This window comes from Dasypus novemcinctus, chromosome 23 (assembly GCF_030445035.2).
Source record: "Dasypus novemcinctus isolate mDasNov1 chromosome 23, mDasNov1.1.hap2, whole genome shotgun sequence".
NCBI lineage: Eukaryota > Metazoa > Chordata > Mammalia > Cingulata > Dasypodidae > Dasypus > Dasypus novemcinctus.
In genome coordinates, this window is record NC_080695.1 from 69,937,584 (window position 1) to 69,954,792 (window position 17,209).

General features: G+C 42.5%; 1 protein-coding gene across 1 annotated transcript; it reads right to left on the reverse strand.

Annotated features, from left to right (window-relative positions):
* Positions 1-4,028: 4,028 nt before the first annotated feature.
* On the reverse strand, positions 4,029-4,970 carry OR2C1 (olfactory receptor family 2 subfamily C member 1). The gene has a single exon (XM_004474351.2). It carries the CDS (start codon positions 4,968-4,970, stop codon positions 4,029-4,031), a length of 942 nt encoding a protein of 313 aa, XP_004474408.2.
* Positions 4,971-17,209: the final 12,239 nt, after the last annotated feature.

Genomic DNA, 17,209 nt, shown 5'->3' on the forward strand with positions numbered 1-17,209 from the left:
GATAAGGAGGGGGAGAGGAAGGAGGAGAAGGAAAAAAATAAGCACCTACTATCTGCAGAGGTCTATTTGTCCAAACCTACTTACCATTCTTATTTTCTCAGGGATTCTTCCATTTTGCATATGCATTCTAAAATACCTCCTCCTCTAAGAAAAACATCAGAAGAGAAGTGGTGTTTTCCTCTTCACTGTCTTTTGGCTACTCTAATTTCCTTTTCCTTATTACCTCACACAGTGAGGTTTGTTATAAATAAGGTTATTGCAACATAACAGCATGTATCCATTTTGCTTGTGGAAGGTATTGGTTTTTTTTTTTCCAACATGTATAGGTCCTTCATATTCAGTTATGTTCTTTGAGTTACCCCAGCATGCTACAAGGTTGGAGTTGAAAACAGGAAGAGAGTAAAATGTGTGCAGGCAAGAAGAATAAACTGGAGACGAGGTGTGCAGCCAGGGGCAGAGCTTGATCTGTACCCTGCCTGGGCAGTGTTGGGAGTTTGAGAGAACACTGAGAAAATAGTTACTCCAAAGTAATGTCACCATGGGCTGTGTCATGTAACCGAAAATTGCCATTTCATTCCTTTGAATGAAGTTACTGTTAAAAATATATTCATCAAAAAAGTGAAAAATAACAAGTTGGACAAATGGAACCCTCTGGTATGGCTGGTGGGAATGTAAAATGGAGCAGCTGCTGTGGAAAACAGTCTGGCAGTTAGTCAGAGAGTTAAGATAGAATTACCATAAGATGCAGCAAATCCACTCCTAGGTATATACATCAAAGAATTGAAAATAGGTACCCAAATAGATACTTGTATGCTAATGTTCATGGAAGCATTATTCACAATAGCCAAAGGTAGAATACACCCAAGTGTCCACCAACAGAGTAATATATAAAGATGATGTGGTATATCTAGACAATGGGATGTTATTCAACCATAAAAGGAATGAAGTTATGATACATTCTACACAGGGATGAATCTTGAAATCTGTGTTGTGTGAAATAGGCCAGGCACAAAAGGGCAGCTATTATATGATTCCACTTATTTGATTTATCTAAAATAGTCAAATTCATAGAGCCAGAAAGTTAGAATAGAGATTAGCAGGGGATGAGGTAAAGGGGGAGTTGGGAGTTATTGCTTGATCAGTACAGAATTTCTATTTGTAGTTATGAAAATTGTGAATGTAATTAATGCTGCTGCATTGTACACTTAAAATGGTTAAAATGGAAAATTTTATGTTATATGTGTTTTACCACAATAAAAATATTCAACAAACATACATTTATCAATCATTCTGTGCCAGGTACACCCTTAAACACATGCCCTGCAGTGACACTAAGACACAGCCTCTGTCTTTGAGGCACTCTCTAGTTGGGATGTGGATGATGGTGAGAGACAAAGTAACAAATTAGTCAAAATCAGTGTATTATGTAGAATTCCTATCAGAGGAAATAATTTCTTATTTCTTCAGGACTATTCACCATGTGCCAAGTACTGTATGTGTCTAATCTTGTTTGATTCACACAACAGGCCTTCAAGGTACAGCACTTATTTTACTGCTGGGCCCAGTTAGCAGACAGCAGAGTTAAGATCTGAACCCATCTCATCACTCCAAGCCCAGATTCTGCCCACTATACAGGGTTACTGGGGAAACAGCACAGAGAATGAACCTTTATCACATTAAGGTAAAAAAAGACTTTGCAGAGGAGATGACGATGATTACCATATGATTTACTTTCCTGGGGTGCTCAAACAAGTACCATGCAAAGGGATAGCTTATACAGTGGAAATTTAATGTTATTTCTCAATTTAAATGAACCAACTGGAGGATGTGACCATTCGGTTTCCTTGTAGTTACAGTTCTCATAAATTAATTAACTGGAATTCTGGCTTATACCTCAACTTTTAGGAGCTTGGCTAATGTGAGTCTACCTCCTAATAATTGATCTGATCTGAGTGCATTTATCAACCAAATTTTTGAGCCCGCGAGACTCTGGACTTGGATCAATTCACCAAGAGAATGCCACCAGTTGTCTGGTCCTGGAGACACACCTCAGTATTTTTGTGTGAGGAACTGAGAAAATAGAACCTGGCATAGATCTGAAACTGAAAAAAAAAAAAAACAACCTATGGGCAGGACAATGAAATATAATGTAATTGGGTGTCTTTTGAGAGCATTATGGAAATTTGGAGATGGGAAATTTGTCATTGTTTTTCAGTGCTGTCCAAGGGACAGGAGAACCCCAAATTGCCAATACGAAAACGGTCCATTTGACAAATTTAGTTGCAAGTGTGCAAAAGCAGAGCCCATGAAATGGGTTTACTCAACTCATTAAACATTTATTGAGTATCTAATATGGATGAGGTATGTGTTTATAGGTGTGGTGGGGGACACAAATCTGAAGACCTTTTTTGAAACTAGTCCTTAAACCTATTGATTTACTTTTCTCTGATAATGTAGTTGACAAGCAACTTTCTCATACGGGCCTGACTTCTCTGCCTGGGGAAATAGTAAATGAACTATGGCGGGTAGGGATTCCTTTGGCAATTCTAGTAATGCACAGAATCACAAATTGGCATTCGGATTCTAATACCTGAGTTCCTTCAAGTGGGTCAGTGTATGCTGGACTGATTGCTGAGTTCCAGGAACTTAAGACTGAGAGTCAAGGTCTTGGAGCAGAGGATGTACTTTGTGGATGGATGTTCCCTCTTGGGCTCTTAAACTTGCTTAATGAACCTCAGATCATGCCATAATCCACTGACCAAACTAGTACATTCCAATGCTTGTATCAAACATGAGGGCTGGGAATTTTAGGTGAGATGATTTAAACAAAACAATTCTCTTTGGCTAGAATCGAAAAGCAGATTGACTTTCTTGCCTTTTCTCATTAAATATTACACGAGGCAGAAGAAAGAATGGGATGTGGACATAAGGGAGAGGATAAGCAAGATGACAGGGAGATGTATTGGTGTATGTATTCATAGACTGAACTATTGAGAAAAAGAGACAAAGACAGATGGACAAAGATATTGGATGGTATATTAGTCAGCCAAAAGGGGTACTGATGCAAAATACCAGGAGTCTGTTGGCTTTAATAAGGGGAATTTATTTGGGGTAGAATCTTACAGTTACAAGACCCTAAAGAGTCTAACTCAAGGTACCATAAGGGGTACTTCCTCACCCAAAGTCTGTTGCCACATGTTGACACAAGATGGTGGGTGACATTTTTGACGGTTCAGCCTTCCTCTTCCCTCTTAAGGCTCCGTGGGTCCAGCTTCTTTCCATCTCAGGTGTAGGCTGGCATAAGGCTCGCCTTACTTCCTGGGACTTATTTCTTTCTGGGTCCAGCTGTTCTGGTCTCTTCACAAGATCATCTGTAAACTATCAAGCTCATCTCTTCCTGGGACTGCAGGATACCCTGTGTATCTCCTACTCTTTGTTGAGAGTCTGTTTTATCAGCCCACCAAGGGGGTCGGGACTCAATGCTGAGATGCACTCTAATGACATGATTGAATCAAAGCCCTAATCTTAATTTAATTAAGTAAATGTAGCCTTACAATTTAATACAATCAAAGGGTATTCTGCCCAAAGGAACTGACCAATTTAGGATGAACTGTGTGAGTCTTTACACGGGGTTAATAATACCTGGCTTGATTTTGTGAAATTACAGTAATATTATGTAAGATACTGCAAGTGAAGGTGATTTCTTTAGAAAAGTACAAAATTCTATAGAAATTTAGAGTATAATAATACCTGGACATTGGAGACAGAGACATTGCAATAGGTCTGAACTATATCAATAACCTCTGGGCCTTGAATGGCACATGCCAACCCTGTTATCTGTAGTACAGTAGTTGTTTCAATAAATAAGTATAAAACATTTTAAATAATACTAAGCATGTCCTGACAGCTTAGGGTTCTTGGGCACTTGCCAAGGTCAGTATGCCTCATTTTTACCTGACCAGAGAGATAAGGAGAAAAAGTGTGTAGAGATGAAGAGACAATATGTGATGGAGCAGTTCCTGCCTGTCTCAGCCTACTTCCCTTCCTTTCCTCAGCAGCCTTCGCAGTGCCCCCTTCACCTCCTTGTTCCTCAGAGTGTAGATGAGAGGATTCACCATAGGCGTCACCACGGAGTAGAAAAGGGAAATGAATTTGCCCTGGTCCTGATTGCTGGTCTTAGCTGGAAGCAGATACCCATAGATAGCTGAGCCATAGAAGAGGAACACCACGATGAGATGGGAGAGACATGTATTAAAGGCCTTTCGTTGTCCCTCCACTGAGTGGATCTTCAGCACCGCCTGAGCAATGTAGCAGTAGGAGATCAGGATAATTGTCAGGGGGACAGCAGTGAAGAAGGTGCAGACTCCATTGAGCACGGCCTCATTGAGTCTCGTGTCTCCACAGGCCAGTTTGATCATGGCGGGCACCTCACACAGGAAATTGTCCACCTTCCGGTGCCCACACAACGGGAGCTGGAGAGTGAATGTTGACTGAATCACAGAGTTGCCCAAGCCACCCAACCAGGCAATGGCAGCCAGCAGCCAGCAAAGCCGGGGGTTCATGATGATGGTGTAGTGCAGGGGTCGGCAAACTGCCACGTAGCGGTCGAATGCCATCACCACAAGCAGGATGCATTCAGTAGCCCCTAGCCAAAGGAAGACATAGAGTTGGGTGACACAGCCACCATAGCTGATGGTCTTGTCTGGACCCCATAAATTGATCAGCATTTGGGGGATGGAGCTAGTCGTGAAGGCAAGGTCCAAGGAGGAGAGGTTGCTTAGGAAAAAGTACATGGGTGTGTGGAGTCGGGCATCCAGGCGGGAAAGCAGGATGATGGTGGAGTTCCCAAGTAGGGTCAGCAAGTAAAAAATGAGGAGAGCTATGAAAAAAACCATCTCCAGCTGGGGATGGTCAGATATACCCATCAGAATGAAAGCCTCTAAGGAACTGCTGTTGGCACCCTCCATCATGTGCCTTCAGTGCCTTGAGGAGTCTGTCCAGGGAAAACTGCTGGGAGAAAAGCAAATAAAGAAGAAGCTATGGATAAGGAGGATCTGCATCAGGGAAGGTCTAACAGATCTCCAAGCTTCCTAGTTAAGTACCAGGTTAATTTTTATGATGACAAAGTTGGTTGCAATCCTCAACTTCTATCAGTCCCATAACGGATGGAAATTGTATTCCACCAGAATGACAAATATAAACTATCATCAAAATGAAGGAAGTGCTCAATGAGGATAGAATAAAAAGATTATGGCTCTGGGGGAAATGGCAAAGACAAATGAGTTTGTATGACTGAGAGTCTTCAAAAAAGAGGAGGTCATGCTTACACACTCCTAAGGAGGACCCCAGAAACAGCCCAAGTGGATACAACCCCAGGGACTGGTTCTCCTGAGGGCTACAGAGACCCACAGGGATATGGTCATGGCAGATAGCTCTGGAGTTCAGTACCATGTCAGTGGACCCTACGTTGGAATTTGTGTCCCTGAGTGTGATGGAGTTGGACTCAGAATTGACCTTTCCACACAGGCCTCTTCTCTCACCTTTACTGAACCTTTGGTTGGTGCTAGGGTTGGTGTATCCTCAGGAGACTTGAATCTCTGGACTGGCCATGTGCCAGCTGGGCCCTGAGCCTCAGCAGACTTGCAACTCCTACTCTCTAGTTCGTTGGACTTAGGCAGGTCAGCTAAAAGGGAGGTGAAGAGGTTAACCATGACACCAGGAAACTGAGAGTGCCTACAACTACAAGCAGGAGAACTGCATCCATCATCCATGTGGAATCTAAGTCCCTCTCAATATAGAGGTGGAGTGGACTTCACCATCTAGGGCCCACAGAATGGAGGAATAAAATATGGATTAGAGTGGACTTACTGATATTCTACTATAAAACTATTGTGACTACTAATAGAAGAAATTGTATCATTGATGGGGAGAAAGTGGCCACAGTAGTTGCTGAGGGTAGGGAGAGGGAAGAAGAGATATGATGTGGGGGCATTTTCAGGACTTGGAGTTGTCCTAAATGGTATTGTAGGGTCAGATGCTGGACATTATATATCCTGCCATAACCCACTGAATGTACTGGGGGAGAGTGTGATCTTCAGGGCAAACCATTATCCACGTGGTGCAGCAGTGCTTCAAAATGTGTTTGCCAAGAGTGATGAGTGTGCCACAATGATGGCACACAATGGGGGAGGTTGTTGGTGTGGGAGGAGTGGGATGGCGGGTTGGGGGTATATGGGAACTTCTTATGTTTTTTTATAATGTAACTTTTTTGTGATGTATATACCTTCAAAAAATACAATTTACAAAAATGATGGGGGTGGGAGGTGGGTTATATGGGAACCTCTTATGTTTTTTTTAACGTAACGTTCTTTGTGATCTATTAACTTTAAAAATTTTTTAAAAATTACGGCTCTTCACATCAGAACAATGGTTTACAACAAACAGAGTGGAGGGATTTAACCATCAGGATTAGATACAGAAATTCTCAAAATATGAATTTCCCATGTTTGATATGGTCAGAGAAGGGGTAGAGTACATACTGTATTTGGGAAAGCTCACCAGGAATTTCTGATAAAGTTCCTCCTTTCCCTTCTGTATCCTTCCCTTCCAGTTGAAAACTGCTGATTAAGAAAGATGAAGTCTGAGGAAGACTGTGACAAGTATAAAATCGTGTAAATAATGGAAAGAGTGAACATAGATGTAGGTCACCAAATATAGAATAGGGGAAATATATGAGCTAAGAAGAGATAAATGCATAAGAAACAAAACTTAAACCCAAGTAATTTTAGGTGGGACAGGCTAAAGATAGAAAAAGGTTTTATACAAAAAGGGGTTAAGTAAATGGGCATGCATAATTATTAAAAGAAACTAGAAAATTCCAGAGAGATACCTGATATTTTGATGTAGACAACTATCATGCCCATCTCTAAACCATGGAGTAAATCTCATGAACCAACACATAACTTTTTAAAATATTGGGCCAGTTACCCTCTCCTTTTCTTGGCCAGGAGCTAGGCTCCTTTGAAGTTCATAAACCAAGGCCCTTCCCCAGTATCTTAGATCTCTTAACTAATAAATGAATCTGAGAATAAAACAGAAATAGTCCTTCATCACTTGACCTCAACTGAACACTGAGGATTGGGAGGGAATGCTCTGCCTCTTTCTCTGGACCTTGATGTGCCCCACAGGATCCCTGGCAGCTGTACCCAAGGAGGAGGCTTGATGAGACGTGCTCCTTATGGAGAGTGAGCAGGTGTGCTCAGCTGGTTTTGTGCATGAGGCTGGGACATCGTGGTCACATTACTTGGCCAAAACTCCCAAGAACTGCTCTTTACATCAGTAAGTAGCAGCAATACTAGAAGCCCTGACACTAGACCCCCAGAAATCAAGGAAGGAAATCTTTTCTAATTGTCTGTTTCTTTAGGTCAGCAACGGAGTCCTTCTATTGAATCAGGGATGACAGGAATCTCGGAGACTTTGAAACCTCCCTTCTTGCCTCTACCTTATACCTTAAGAAGAGGTGATGACATATTATTTTCATGTAGGACTTAAGGAAGCTGAGGAACCGAGCTACCAATCTGATCATCAGCTCATCTTTCTGTTCAGAAGTTCTTCCTGATACCTGTCTTACTTCCTCCTGCCATTTGAAGTGCTCTCATCATTTGCATCCTCTTAGGGGGAAGAAACAGACAGACACTGTCTTCTTCCATGAATTGTTTGGTCTCTGGGTGGTGGCTGCTTTGTGGCTGCTAGTGATACTGAGAAGTCCAGAATTCTGTCCAGTCCCTGCTCTGGGCTTACTCAGCAATGTTTAGCCCAGGTAAGAATCAGCCAAGATGGAGAAGGAAAGGATATTACTGGAGTGGGAAACTGTTGACCCAAGGCATCAGAAGGTCAGGAGGAAATGCCAGACAAGCTAGGATTCTTGGCCTGAGTTTGACACAAACTCCCCAAGCCAACACAACTTCAACTGCAAGTTTGCATTCAGCAGCCTGCCTCCTCCTCAGGGCCCTTTTCCTCTTTTAAAGGGTCTTCCCTCTGGTTCCTACTTCTCTCCTAATCCGGGGATGTTAAATTAATCCAGTAGTACTTGAATTTTAATAGGAACCTAGAGGGGACAATATTGAACTCAAAGGTCGTACCAGTTACAATGCAAATTGGGCATGAGAGCATCTGAATGGAGAATTGTTTGGGGATAGAAAGATTTTCTAGGAATCATCCATATATGATGCACTGATGGTTACCACCTCTGCCTGCTGTAGGTTTGGTTTGGAAGTTTGGGATGATGAGAGAAGAAGCCAAGACTTGCTTCTTTAAGAGAATCCTAGGTATTCTAATTGCCCACCTTTGCCCAGTTTCCTGCCCGTTTCTCCCCTAAACTTCACAACTTTCAACTGGCCACCAATGGACTAGCCACAGCAGATCTGAAATCCTGGCTTTCTCCAATCCCAGAGGTTGTTTTGAACAGCTGATGCTCTCCGTGTGAGTTGCATGTTCTCAGAATTCAAGGCTTGCTTTGAATATTAGCCCAAGCAAAACATCATTAGGAAAGTGAATCAAAAAAGCAAAGGAAAACAATAAACCTAATCTTGCATTCTAGTACCCAATACAGAGGTTTTGTAGATACATTTTGTTGCTAACTATTTCCTTTATTTTGGAGATGGTTGACAATGATACTCCTGATGGTTCTTTTTGTGCCAGACTTGCACTTAAGTTCCTAGTGAATATTTTCTGGATGACTTGATCAGAATTAGGGATATGGTTTTCAAAGTAGAATGATACTGTGGCAGTATGGCAGGTATGAATCAAAAAAACAAAACAAAAACAAAATAAAACAAACAAAAAAAAATTTTGCCTAGAAGGGTAAAGGTAGGGGGAGAATGCGATCAAACCCTCTCAAATCAGAAAGGTTTAAGGTATAGCTAAAGTGCACAGGGAGTCCCCCCTCCCAAACATTGGAATCTAAGAATTAGGGAGAGTAGTTTGCATCTTCAAAGGGTTAAGTTTAGGACTCATAAATAAAAAATTGCAAAGTTGAAATAAACTTGAAAATTTTTACTCCCAAGAGACACCAAAGTCTAAAAGTATTAAAATTTCAGTTACAAAGTTGCAATGCCTCATTAAGGGAAGCCACGCTGTTAGGAGGGGACCCTACATTTGACGTTAGCCTCAGGGAAGCCAACCCAGGCTCCTTGAGAACGTGTTCTCTGACTGGAGAAAGAATTCTGGCTGACCCGGCGGAGGCCTGAGCCAGGTGGCACTTCTCATGGGAAAAGGACTTACAAACTAGAAAAAGGACTGAATGCATAGGGGTACATTTTAAACGTCCAAAAATTCAACACCACAAACTCTGCATGGTGAAAAGGCACAGACTTCAAGGTCGTGTCTCCCCACAAGCCCGGCAGCGGGGACCCCGGGCGCAAACCCTGGAGGAGTGGCTGGGGCAGGGCCTGAGCCGCTCCCTGCTTGGGGCTGCTGCTTCAGGCGAGGACTGCCTGCTCTGCCTGGCGCTTAGGGAAGGATCAGGGACGCGCTGATGTTTAGAGAAGAGGGACAGGAGGAAACAGACCTTGTGAATGCAGGGGAAGGCGTTAGTCGTCCTCAGAAAGCGAGGGCACGAGGAGGTGTGCTGCGTCGCCCCCTCCAGTTAATGTCCTCACTATAGGATGGGATTTTAAAGTCGAGAGGGAGCTGGTCAGGTGCCCTCCTTGTCTCTGAGAAACAAACATGGGCATAAGCAGGGGCAGGTGGGAGGAGGCCTCCAGGTTGGTAAAATACAGCTAAACTCTTCGGCAAGGGGAAAGGAAGGGGGTGGCTTCGAGACCTGCCTGGCGGGCTGGCTGTACCTCAGCCTTGGGGCTCCTGTCCTTTGGGCTTGGGGGTCTGTCCCCAGGACAGGGCTCCGGGCACAGGAGGTTCCTGCAGGTGAAGAATCCCAGGGCCCCTCCGGGACCATCCTAAGGGGATCTTTGTTAAAGGTGCTGCCCTCCTTGCTGGGGACCACCCCTGCCCTTGCAGTGGCTGTGCTGCCTCCTCTGCTCCCGCTGCAGGAAAGGCCTCTGGTCCCGCGGCTGGAGGACCGCCCACCTCCCCTGAAGGCAGCACCTGAAATCAGAGCCTTTCCAAGGCCCTGGCCACTGTCCCCATCTCTGCTGTTTCCTTCCCATCTTCCTCTCCTCTCTGCCCCTCTCTCCAACACCCTGGATTCTCCAGAATAAAAGCCCATGAATTGCTGGTGGAAACGTACCTTTAGCTTCAGGATCCAACCCAAGGCGCCTTCCCTGTGCTGGGAGGTCAAGCTGGCAATCCGGAAGGGAGCTGGGCGGCCGCCTGCTCCAGGGCTGGGCCCGCAGGCTTTTAACCCTGGGCCCCTAAGGCCACCTAGAAGCTGGGCTTGGCTTGGCTGAGACTGCGGAGCCCAGAGGGGCCCCCCGCCCCCCCCAGGCAATTAACACCAATGCCGTGGCTGGAGCCCAGGAAGGTGGTCCCTGAAGGCTGCCTCTTTGTCTCCTGCACTCCTTCCCCAACGCAGATCCCTAATCAGAGCAATGATAATAACTGCGCTGCTTAAATAATTAGGACTTATTTAATTTTTCTAACTTGCTTCTTCAACGCGCAGAGGGGGAAGTGGTGCAGGTGGCTGGGTGCTCAGAGCTGTGACTTCAGCCACTGCTGCTCTCCCTGGACCAAGGCAGGGCTCCCTTAGTAACCAAGGGGGCCGGGCAGGGGGCCGCACCCCACAGGTCCCACCCCCCCTTCATAACCTGTGAAGCATAATTTTAACAACGAAAACCAAACAGGGTCCCTAATGCATAGGATGGCAGTGTTGACCTCTTTTCTGAAATGTCTCCTTTGAGGAGTTTTTTGGGGGGTGCAGGTGGGGGCCCCCACTATTTCCGACTCTAACGTAAACCATAAAGTGGGGCTTGGACACTCGTGCCAGGCTGTGTGAAAGCAGTACCTTATGGGTGATCCTGAAGAAGCTCAGGAAGGGAGACTGGCACCCAGAGCCGGGTGCTAGCTGGGGGCCTCAGGGGCGGGCGAGGTCTGTCCCGCGGCCTCTCCTGCTCTCAGGTCGTGCAGCATCAGGACCCTCGTGCTCCCAGGTCACAAGCAGCATCGCGACTGGCGCACCAGGTGCATGTTATTATTCCCCTTTACAAGAGAGGACCTGAGGCCCAGAGGTGTCAAGTGACTGCTGGAACCAGGCCTATTGCCTCCAAGGTCCATACATGGAAAACTGGAGAACTCAAATGTCATCAGGAGGGGAATTACGGAAATCGTGGCATCACTACGGAACATTAGGCAGCAGCTTGAATGAGCAGATCTGCTTGTTCCAACAACGAGGAATTTAGTCTTAGGAGGATGAAGTGAAAACAAGTTGCTGGACAATTTGTACAATATGGTCTCATTTTTGCAAAAAAAAGCTCTCTATATAAACACATATACACACATATTTACATACATATGTTGTCATGCATTGAAGAAAGTCTATGACAAACAGACAAATAAGCAGCTAATTGTGGGAGTTGGAACGTGGGCTGGGGAGGGAGGCCTTTTTTTAAAGTTTATACATGTGTGTTGTTTGAATATCTTATAGTGACCTGCATTACCCTTATAATTTAAAAAACGTAAAAGATGAATGGATATTTTAATTCAAAATTTTAAGCTACAAAGATTTTAAATTAAATTTTCTAAAAATTCAGAGCAAGAAGGACCTTGCCGGACCCCTGAGTGGTCCTGCTGTTTTTCCTGGGTGTGGGACTGTCAGAGGCCAAGGAGTGAGCGCTGATGGGGGCTTGGTCCACCAGAGCAGAGCAGAACAAGTGGTTGTATTTTGGATCTACTTTTCAGGTAGAGCTGATGGCTTGCACATGGAGAGAAATTGAGGGTTGAAGTTGACGTGAGGGTTATTGACCTAACGAGGGGAAGGATGGAGCTAACTGTGGGAGCCCCACAATTTGGAGGGCTGGGAATAGAGAGTTTTTGAAGTGTTTCATTTGACAGTTGAATAAGCGTGGGCCTGGGAGGCGCAGGCTTTGGATGGGCATGACGGTCGCTCTGGCAGGGCGTCTGCTTTGTGCCCACGATGCTCTGATCTTGAATCTTATTTTCTCAGCGCAAATTCGTACCTCCACCATGGTGAAGTCCTAGACCAGAAGATCCTCCGCACATGAAAAACAGAATTTTATTTAAAAATTTCAAGTGAGCAGCAATTCTACTCAGTTCATTCCAATGTGTTATCCTTGGTCTGTGGAAGGCTTCTCTTATTCAATTAATCATTGTTTTATTTTATTTACTCTTCTCACTTTATTCCCAACCTCAACTTTCATTTCCCTACACTTTCCCACAGGTACTTATTCAATGTAATGTGTGTTTTATAGAGGCGTTTGGATATATGTGTATCCTTGTAAAATATTGTTTTGTGTATTTAAATGTTTTTAATTTTCATCGACTTGTTGTATATTGGGACAGCTATAGCTCTTTTTCTTACCTTTTAACTCCTTTTTCAGAATGTTTTTGTTATGTTTTTAAAGATAAATTCATGTTGTTATGTATGCATTTAGGTTAAAGTTTCTAATGCTAATTATGCATTGATCATATTTTATTTATCCATTCCACCATGGATCAACTTATAGCTTGAATTTAATTTCTCACTTTCACAAACAGTGCTACAATGAACCTGGAGAGAGTCCATGGTATATAGAGATACACAAACCCCATAGTGGGTTATAAGGATGCGCATAGTAAGTACCAGCAGATTGCCCCAAAGTGGCAGTAGCCGTCTACACTCCACTAGCTAAGAATGTCTTCACTGTCACCTTGGTATCATCAGATTTTCTAATTTTTGTCAAGGTAATGGGTATAAGACAGTGTCTCACTTTATTTGGCATTTCATGAATGTTTAGCAAGGTTGAACATTTCTTTATAAATGTATTAGCCAATTTTATTTCTCTTTCTGTGAATTGTCTATTCGTATCTTTTATCCAGTTTTGTTTTAGTTTTTTTGTGTGTGTTGCTTGTTTGTTTGCAACACTATATATTAGTATAGTCTAGATAAACTTTTCCAGTTGTAGACAATGCAAATCTTTTTGTCTAGTTTAGTATATTCTGAACTTCGTTGAACAGAAATCCTTAATTTTGAGGTAATCATATTAATACCTTTTCTGATTTAAAATTTTTCTTGTTAAGAAATCCTTTCCTATGTCAAAGACACAAATACATCCCACTTCATTTTTATCTAATAATTTCATATTTCATAATAGGCTTTAAAAAATATGGGTTGAGTGGAGTTACTGATATTCTATTAATGAACAATTGTGATTAGTAATCGAAGAAAATGTGGTATTGGTGTGGAGAAAGTAGCCATGGTGGCTGCTGGGGGTAGGGAGTGGGAGGAAGAGATGTGATGTGGGGGCATTTTCGGGGGTTGGAATTGTCCTGGGTGGTGCTGCGGGGACAGTTACCGGACATTGTATGTCCTGCCATGGCCCACTGGGTGGACTGGGGAAGAGTGTGGGCTGTGGTGTGGACCATTGACCATGATGTGCAGCGGTGCTCAGAGACGTATTCACCAAGTGCAATGAATGTCTCACGATGATGGAGGAGGTTGTTGTTATGGGGGGAGGAGTGGGGTGAGAGGGTGGGGACTGTATGGGGACCTCATATTTTTTTAATGTAACATTAAAAAAAAAGACAAAAAAAAACAATGGAAAAAAAATTAACCAATCAATTTTATTGACACCTATTAACTAAGCATCCACTCATCCAACATGCATAATCATGTAGTGGTGCATTGGTTACTTCAATCATTATTAGAGCATTTTTATTATTTCAATAATAATAATAATTTTAAAAGCAGACAAAATTAGAAAAAAATTCACCCCATAATAGGCTTTTTCAAAAATTTATTTATTTAAAACCTTTTTTTAAAAAAAGATTTATTTTATTTCTCTCCTTCCCTCCCCGCCATTGTCTGCTCTCTGTGTCCATTTGCTGTGTGTTCTTCTGCTATTGCTTGCATTATCTGGTGGCACTGGGAAACTGCGTCTCTTTCTTGCTGCGTCCGCTCTCCATGTGTGTGGTGCCACTGCTGGGCATGCTGCGCTTTTTTCATGCGGGGTGGCTCTCCTTGCGGGGTGCACTCTTGTGCATGGGGCACCCCTACGTGGGGGCACCCCTTCGTGGCATGGCACTTCTTGCGCACAGCAGCACTGCACATGGGCCAGCTCACCACATGGGTCAGGATGCCCTGGGGATAGAACCCTGGACCCCCCCATATGGTAGGCGGACACTCTGTCAGTTGAGCCATGTCCACTTCCCCATAATAGGCTTTTAACTGTTCTGCAATTTATTGTATATAGCATGAAGCACTGATTTAACTTAATTTTTTAAAGGCAGATTGAAGGTTTATTTTTGCCTCACAAAAAAGTACAGAGATAGAGTCCAGATCTAATGTGGCAGCAGCTCAATAGTCATCAACCCAGATTCCTTCTGTCTTTCGGCTCCATTGTCCTTAACAAGACATCTATCCTCAAGGCCATCTGTGGTCTAGTATGGTGGCTGGCACTCTAGCCGTCATGTCCATATTCCAAGCAGGAAGGCGGAAGAAGCTCTTTGTACTTCTCATAAGGAGCTGCCCAGAAGTCCCACCAAACAACCTCCCCTTATGTCTCATCTTGAGGATTTATTCATATGATCACACCTAATTGCAAAGGAGGCTGGGAAATACACTTACTTAGCTGTTCACAGTAATTATATTATCTCATATATCATTTGTTTTATTTCTTATGTCATCTAATGTCATATCATGTACCATATCATATATTATGCCACCCATTAATATAAGTGTTGTATAGTAAGAAAGAAATGTGGAGTGAAAATTGGATAGCCAAGACGTAGCTCTTGCCACAAAAAGATTATTAACTTATTTTGAAAAGGACTTCTGTAATGTTTGGCTAAATATGAGAATGCATTCATTTTTAAAATCCAATTAGGAAAATCTTTTGAAAATTATTTTTTATTTTAAAAAATATTTTATTGAGATAAAATTCACATAACAAAATTCACCATTTTAACTGTTTCAAAGTGTATGGTTCAGCCGCTTTTAGTACATTCACAATGTTGTGCAACTGTCGCTACTGTTTATTTCCAAGACATTTTCATCATCCCCAAAGGAAAGCCTATTTGTATATCCTCTTTTGAGAAATATCTATTCAAGTCCTTTGCTAATTTTTAAATTGGGTTTTTTTTTTTTTTTTGTTGTTGTTGTTCATTTGTAAGAGTTCTTTATCAGGAACCTTATCAGATATTTTGTTTGCAAATGTTTTCTTCCATTCTATTGGCTTTTTGATTTTCATTCTCTTGATATTTCCGTTTGCAGCAAAATTTAAAAAAATTTTTTGATGAGGTGCAATTTATCCGTTTTTTTTTCCTTTTTTGTTGGTGTTTTTGGTGTCACATATCACAAACCATTGTTAAGTCTGAGGTCATGAATATTACCCCTATGTTTTCTTCTCAGAATTTTATGCTTTTAGCTCTTACATTAGGTCTTTCATCCATTCTGAGTTAATTTTTGTATATGGTATGAGGTCAGAGTCCAACTTCACTCTTTTACATATACATACCAAGTTGTCCGGAAACATTTGTTGAAAAGACTGTTCTCTCCCCCACAAAGAGTCTTGGCACCCTTGCCAAAAACCTCTTCAACATACACGTGAGAGTTTATTTTAGATCAATTATATTTCTTCTTTTGTTTGTTGTAGCTCTCAATTATATTTCATTGGTCTGTATGTCTGTCTTTATGCCAGTACCACATACTTTTGATTACTGTAGCTTTGGAGTAAGTTTTGAAATCAGAAATTGTGACTCCTCCAGCTTTGTCCTTCTTTTTCAAAATCATTTTGTCTGTTCAGTGTCCCTTGCAATTATCTATGAATTTTAGGATTGTCTTTTCCATTCCTTCAAAAAATGCTCTTGGGACTTTGATAGAGATTTCATTGAATTGGTAGATTACTTGGAGAGTACTATGATTTTCACAACATTAAATCTTCCAATCCATGAACTTGGGTTGTCTTTCCATTCTTTTATGTCTTCTTTAGTTTCGTACAGCAATTTTTTGTAGCTTTTAGTATGCAAGTCTTGCACCTCCTTGGTTAAATTTATTCCTATGCATTTTATTATGTTTGATGCTGTTGTAAATGTAATTGTTTTTTAAATTTCATTTTCAATTGATCCTTGCTAGTGTATAGAAACACACCAGGTTTTTGTATGTTGATACTGTATTCTGTTCCTTTGATGAATTTGTTTATTAGATCTAATAGATTTTTTGTGGATGCTTTGCATTGTCTCTATATATGATATGTCATCTGAAAATACAGTTTTACTTCCTTCTTTCCAATTTGGATTCCTTTTATTTCCTTTTTGTGCCCGATTACTCTGGCTAGAACTTCCAGGACAATGTTGAACTTCTAGTACAAGCAGGTGTCCTTATCTTGTTCCTGATAGCAGAGTGAGAGCTTTTATTTCTTTCATCACTGAGAAGATGTCCACAGTGGGTTTTTCATAAATGCCTTGATATTAATCAGCCAAAGGCATGCTGATGCAAAATACCAGAAGTCTGTTGGCTTTTATAAAGGGTATTTATTTGGGGTAGACACTTATAGTTACCAGGCCATAAAGTCTAAGTTACTTCCATCACCAAAGTCTGTTCCCACATGTTGGAGCAAGATGGCTGCTCATATCTGCAGGGGTTCAGGCTTCCTCTTCCTCTTAAAGCTCTGTGGTCCCAGCTTCAAGTCTCATCTCTCTCCTGGGGCTCATTTCACTCAGGCTCAGCTGCTCTGCTTTCTCCTCAAGGGCTGCTGTAGTCTATCAGGTGAACAGCTCATCTCTCTTCCCGGGGCCTCTGCCATGTCTAGTGGAGCCTTCTCTCTTTCCTCAGGTATTTGCTTCTCTGTGTATTTACTTCCTGGGGCTCCACTTCAAAGCTCCACTGCCTGCTCTGCCATGTGGCTTTCTCTGTGAGTCCCCACCGCCAATGGCTCAAATGATCAGAGTTGCTCATGGTTTCTAGCAGGTGGGGCTCCATGGCATACTCTTCATCTGAGCCACTCATTTTGGCCCTTGTATCTCCTGCCAGCTGTTGCCAGGCACTGACTCAGTCTAAGCAGAAGCTTACCTCTCCTCCCTGTTCCCACCTGCACGTCTG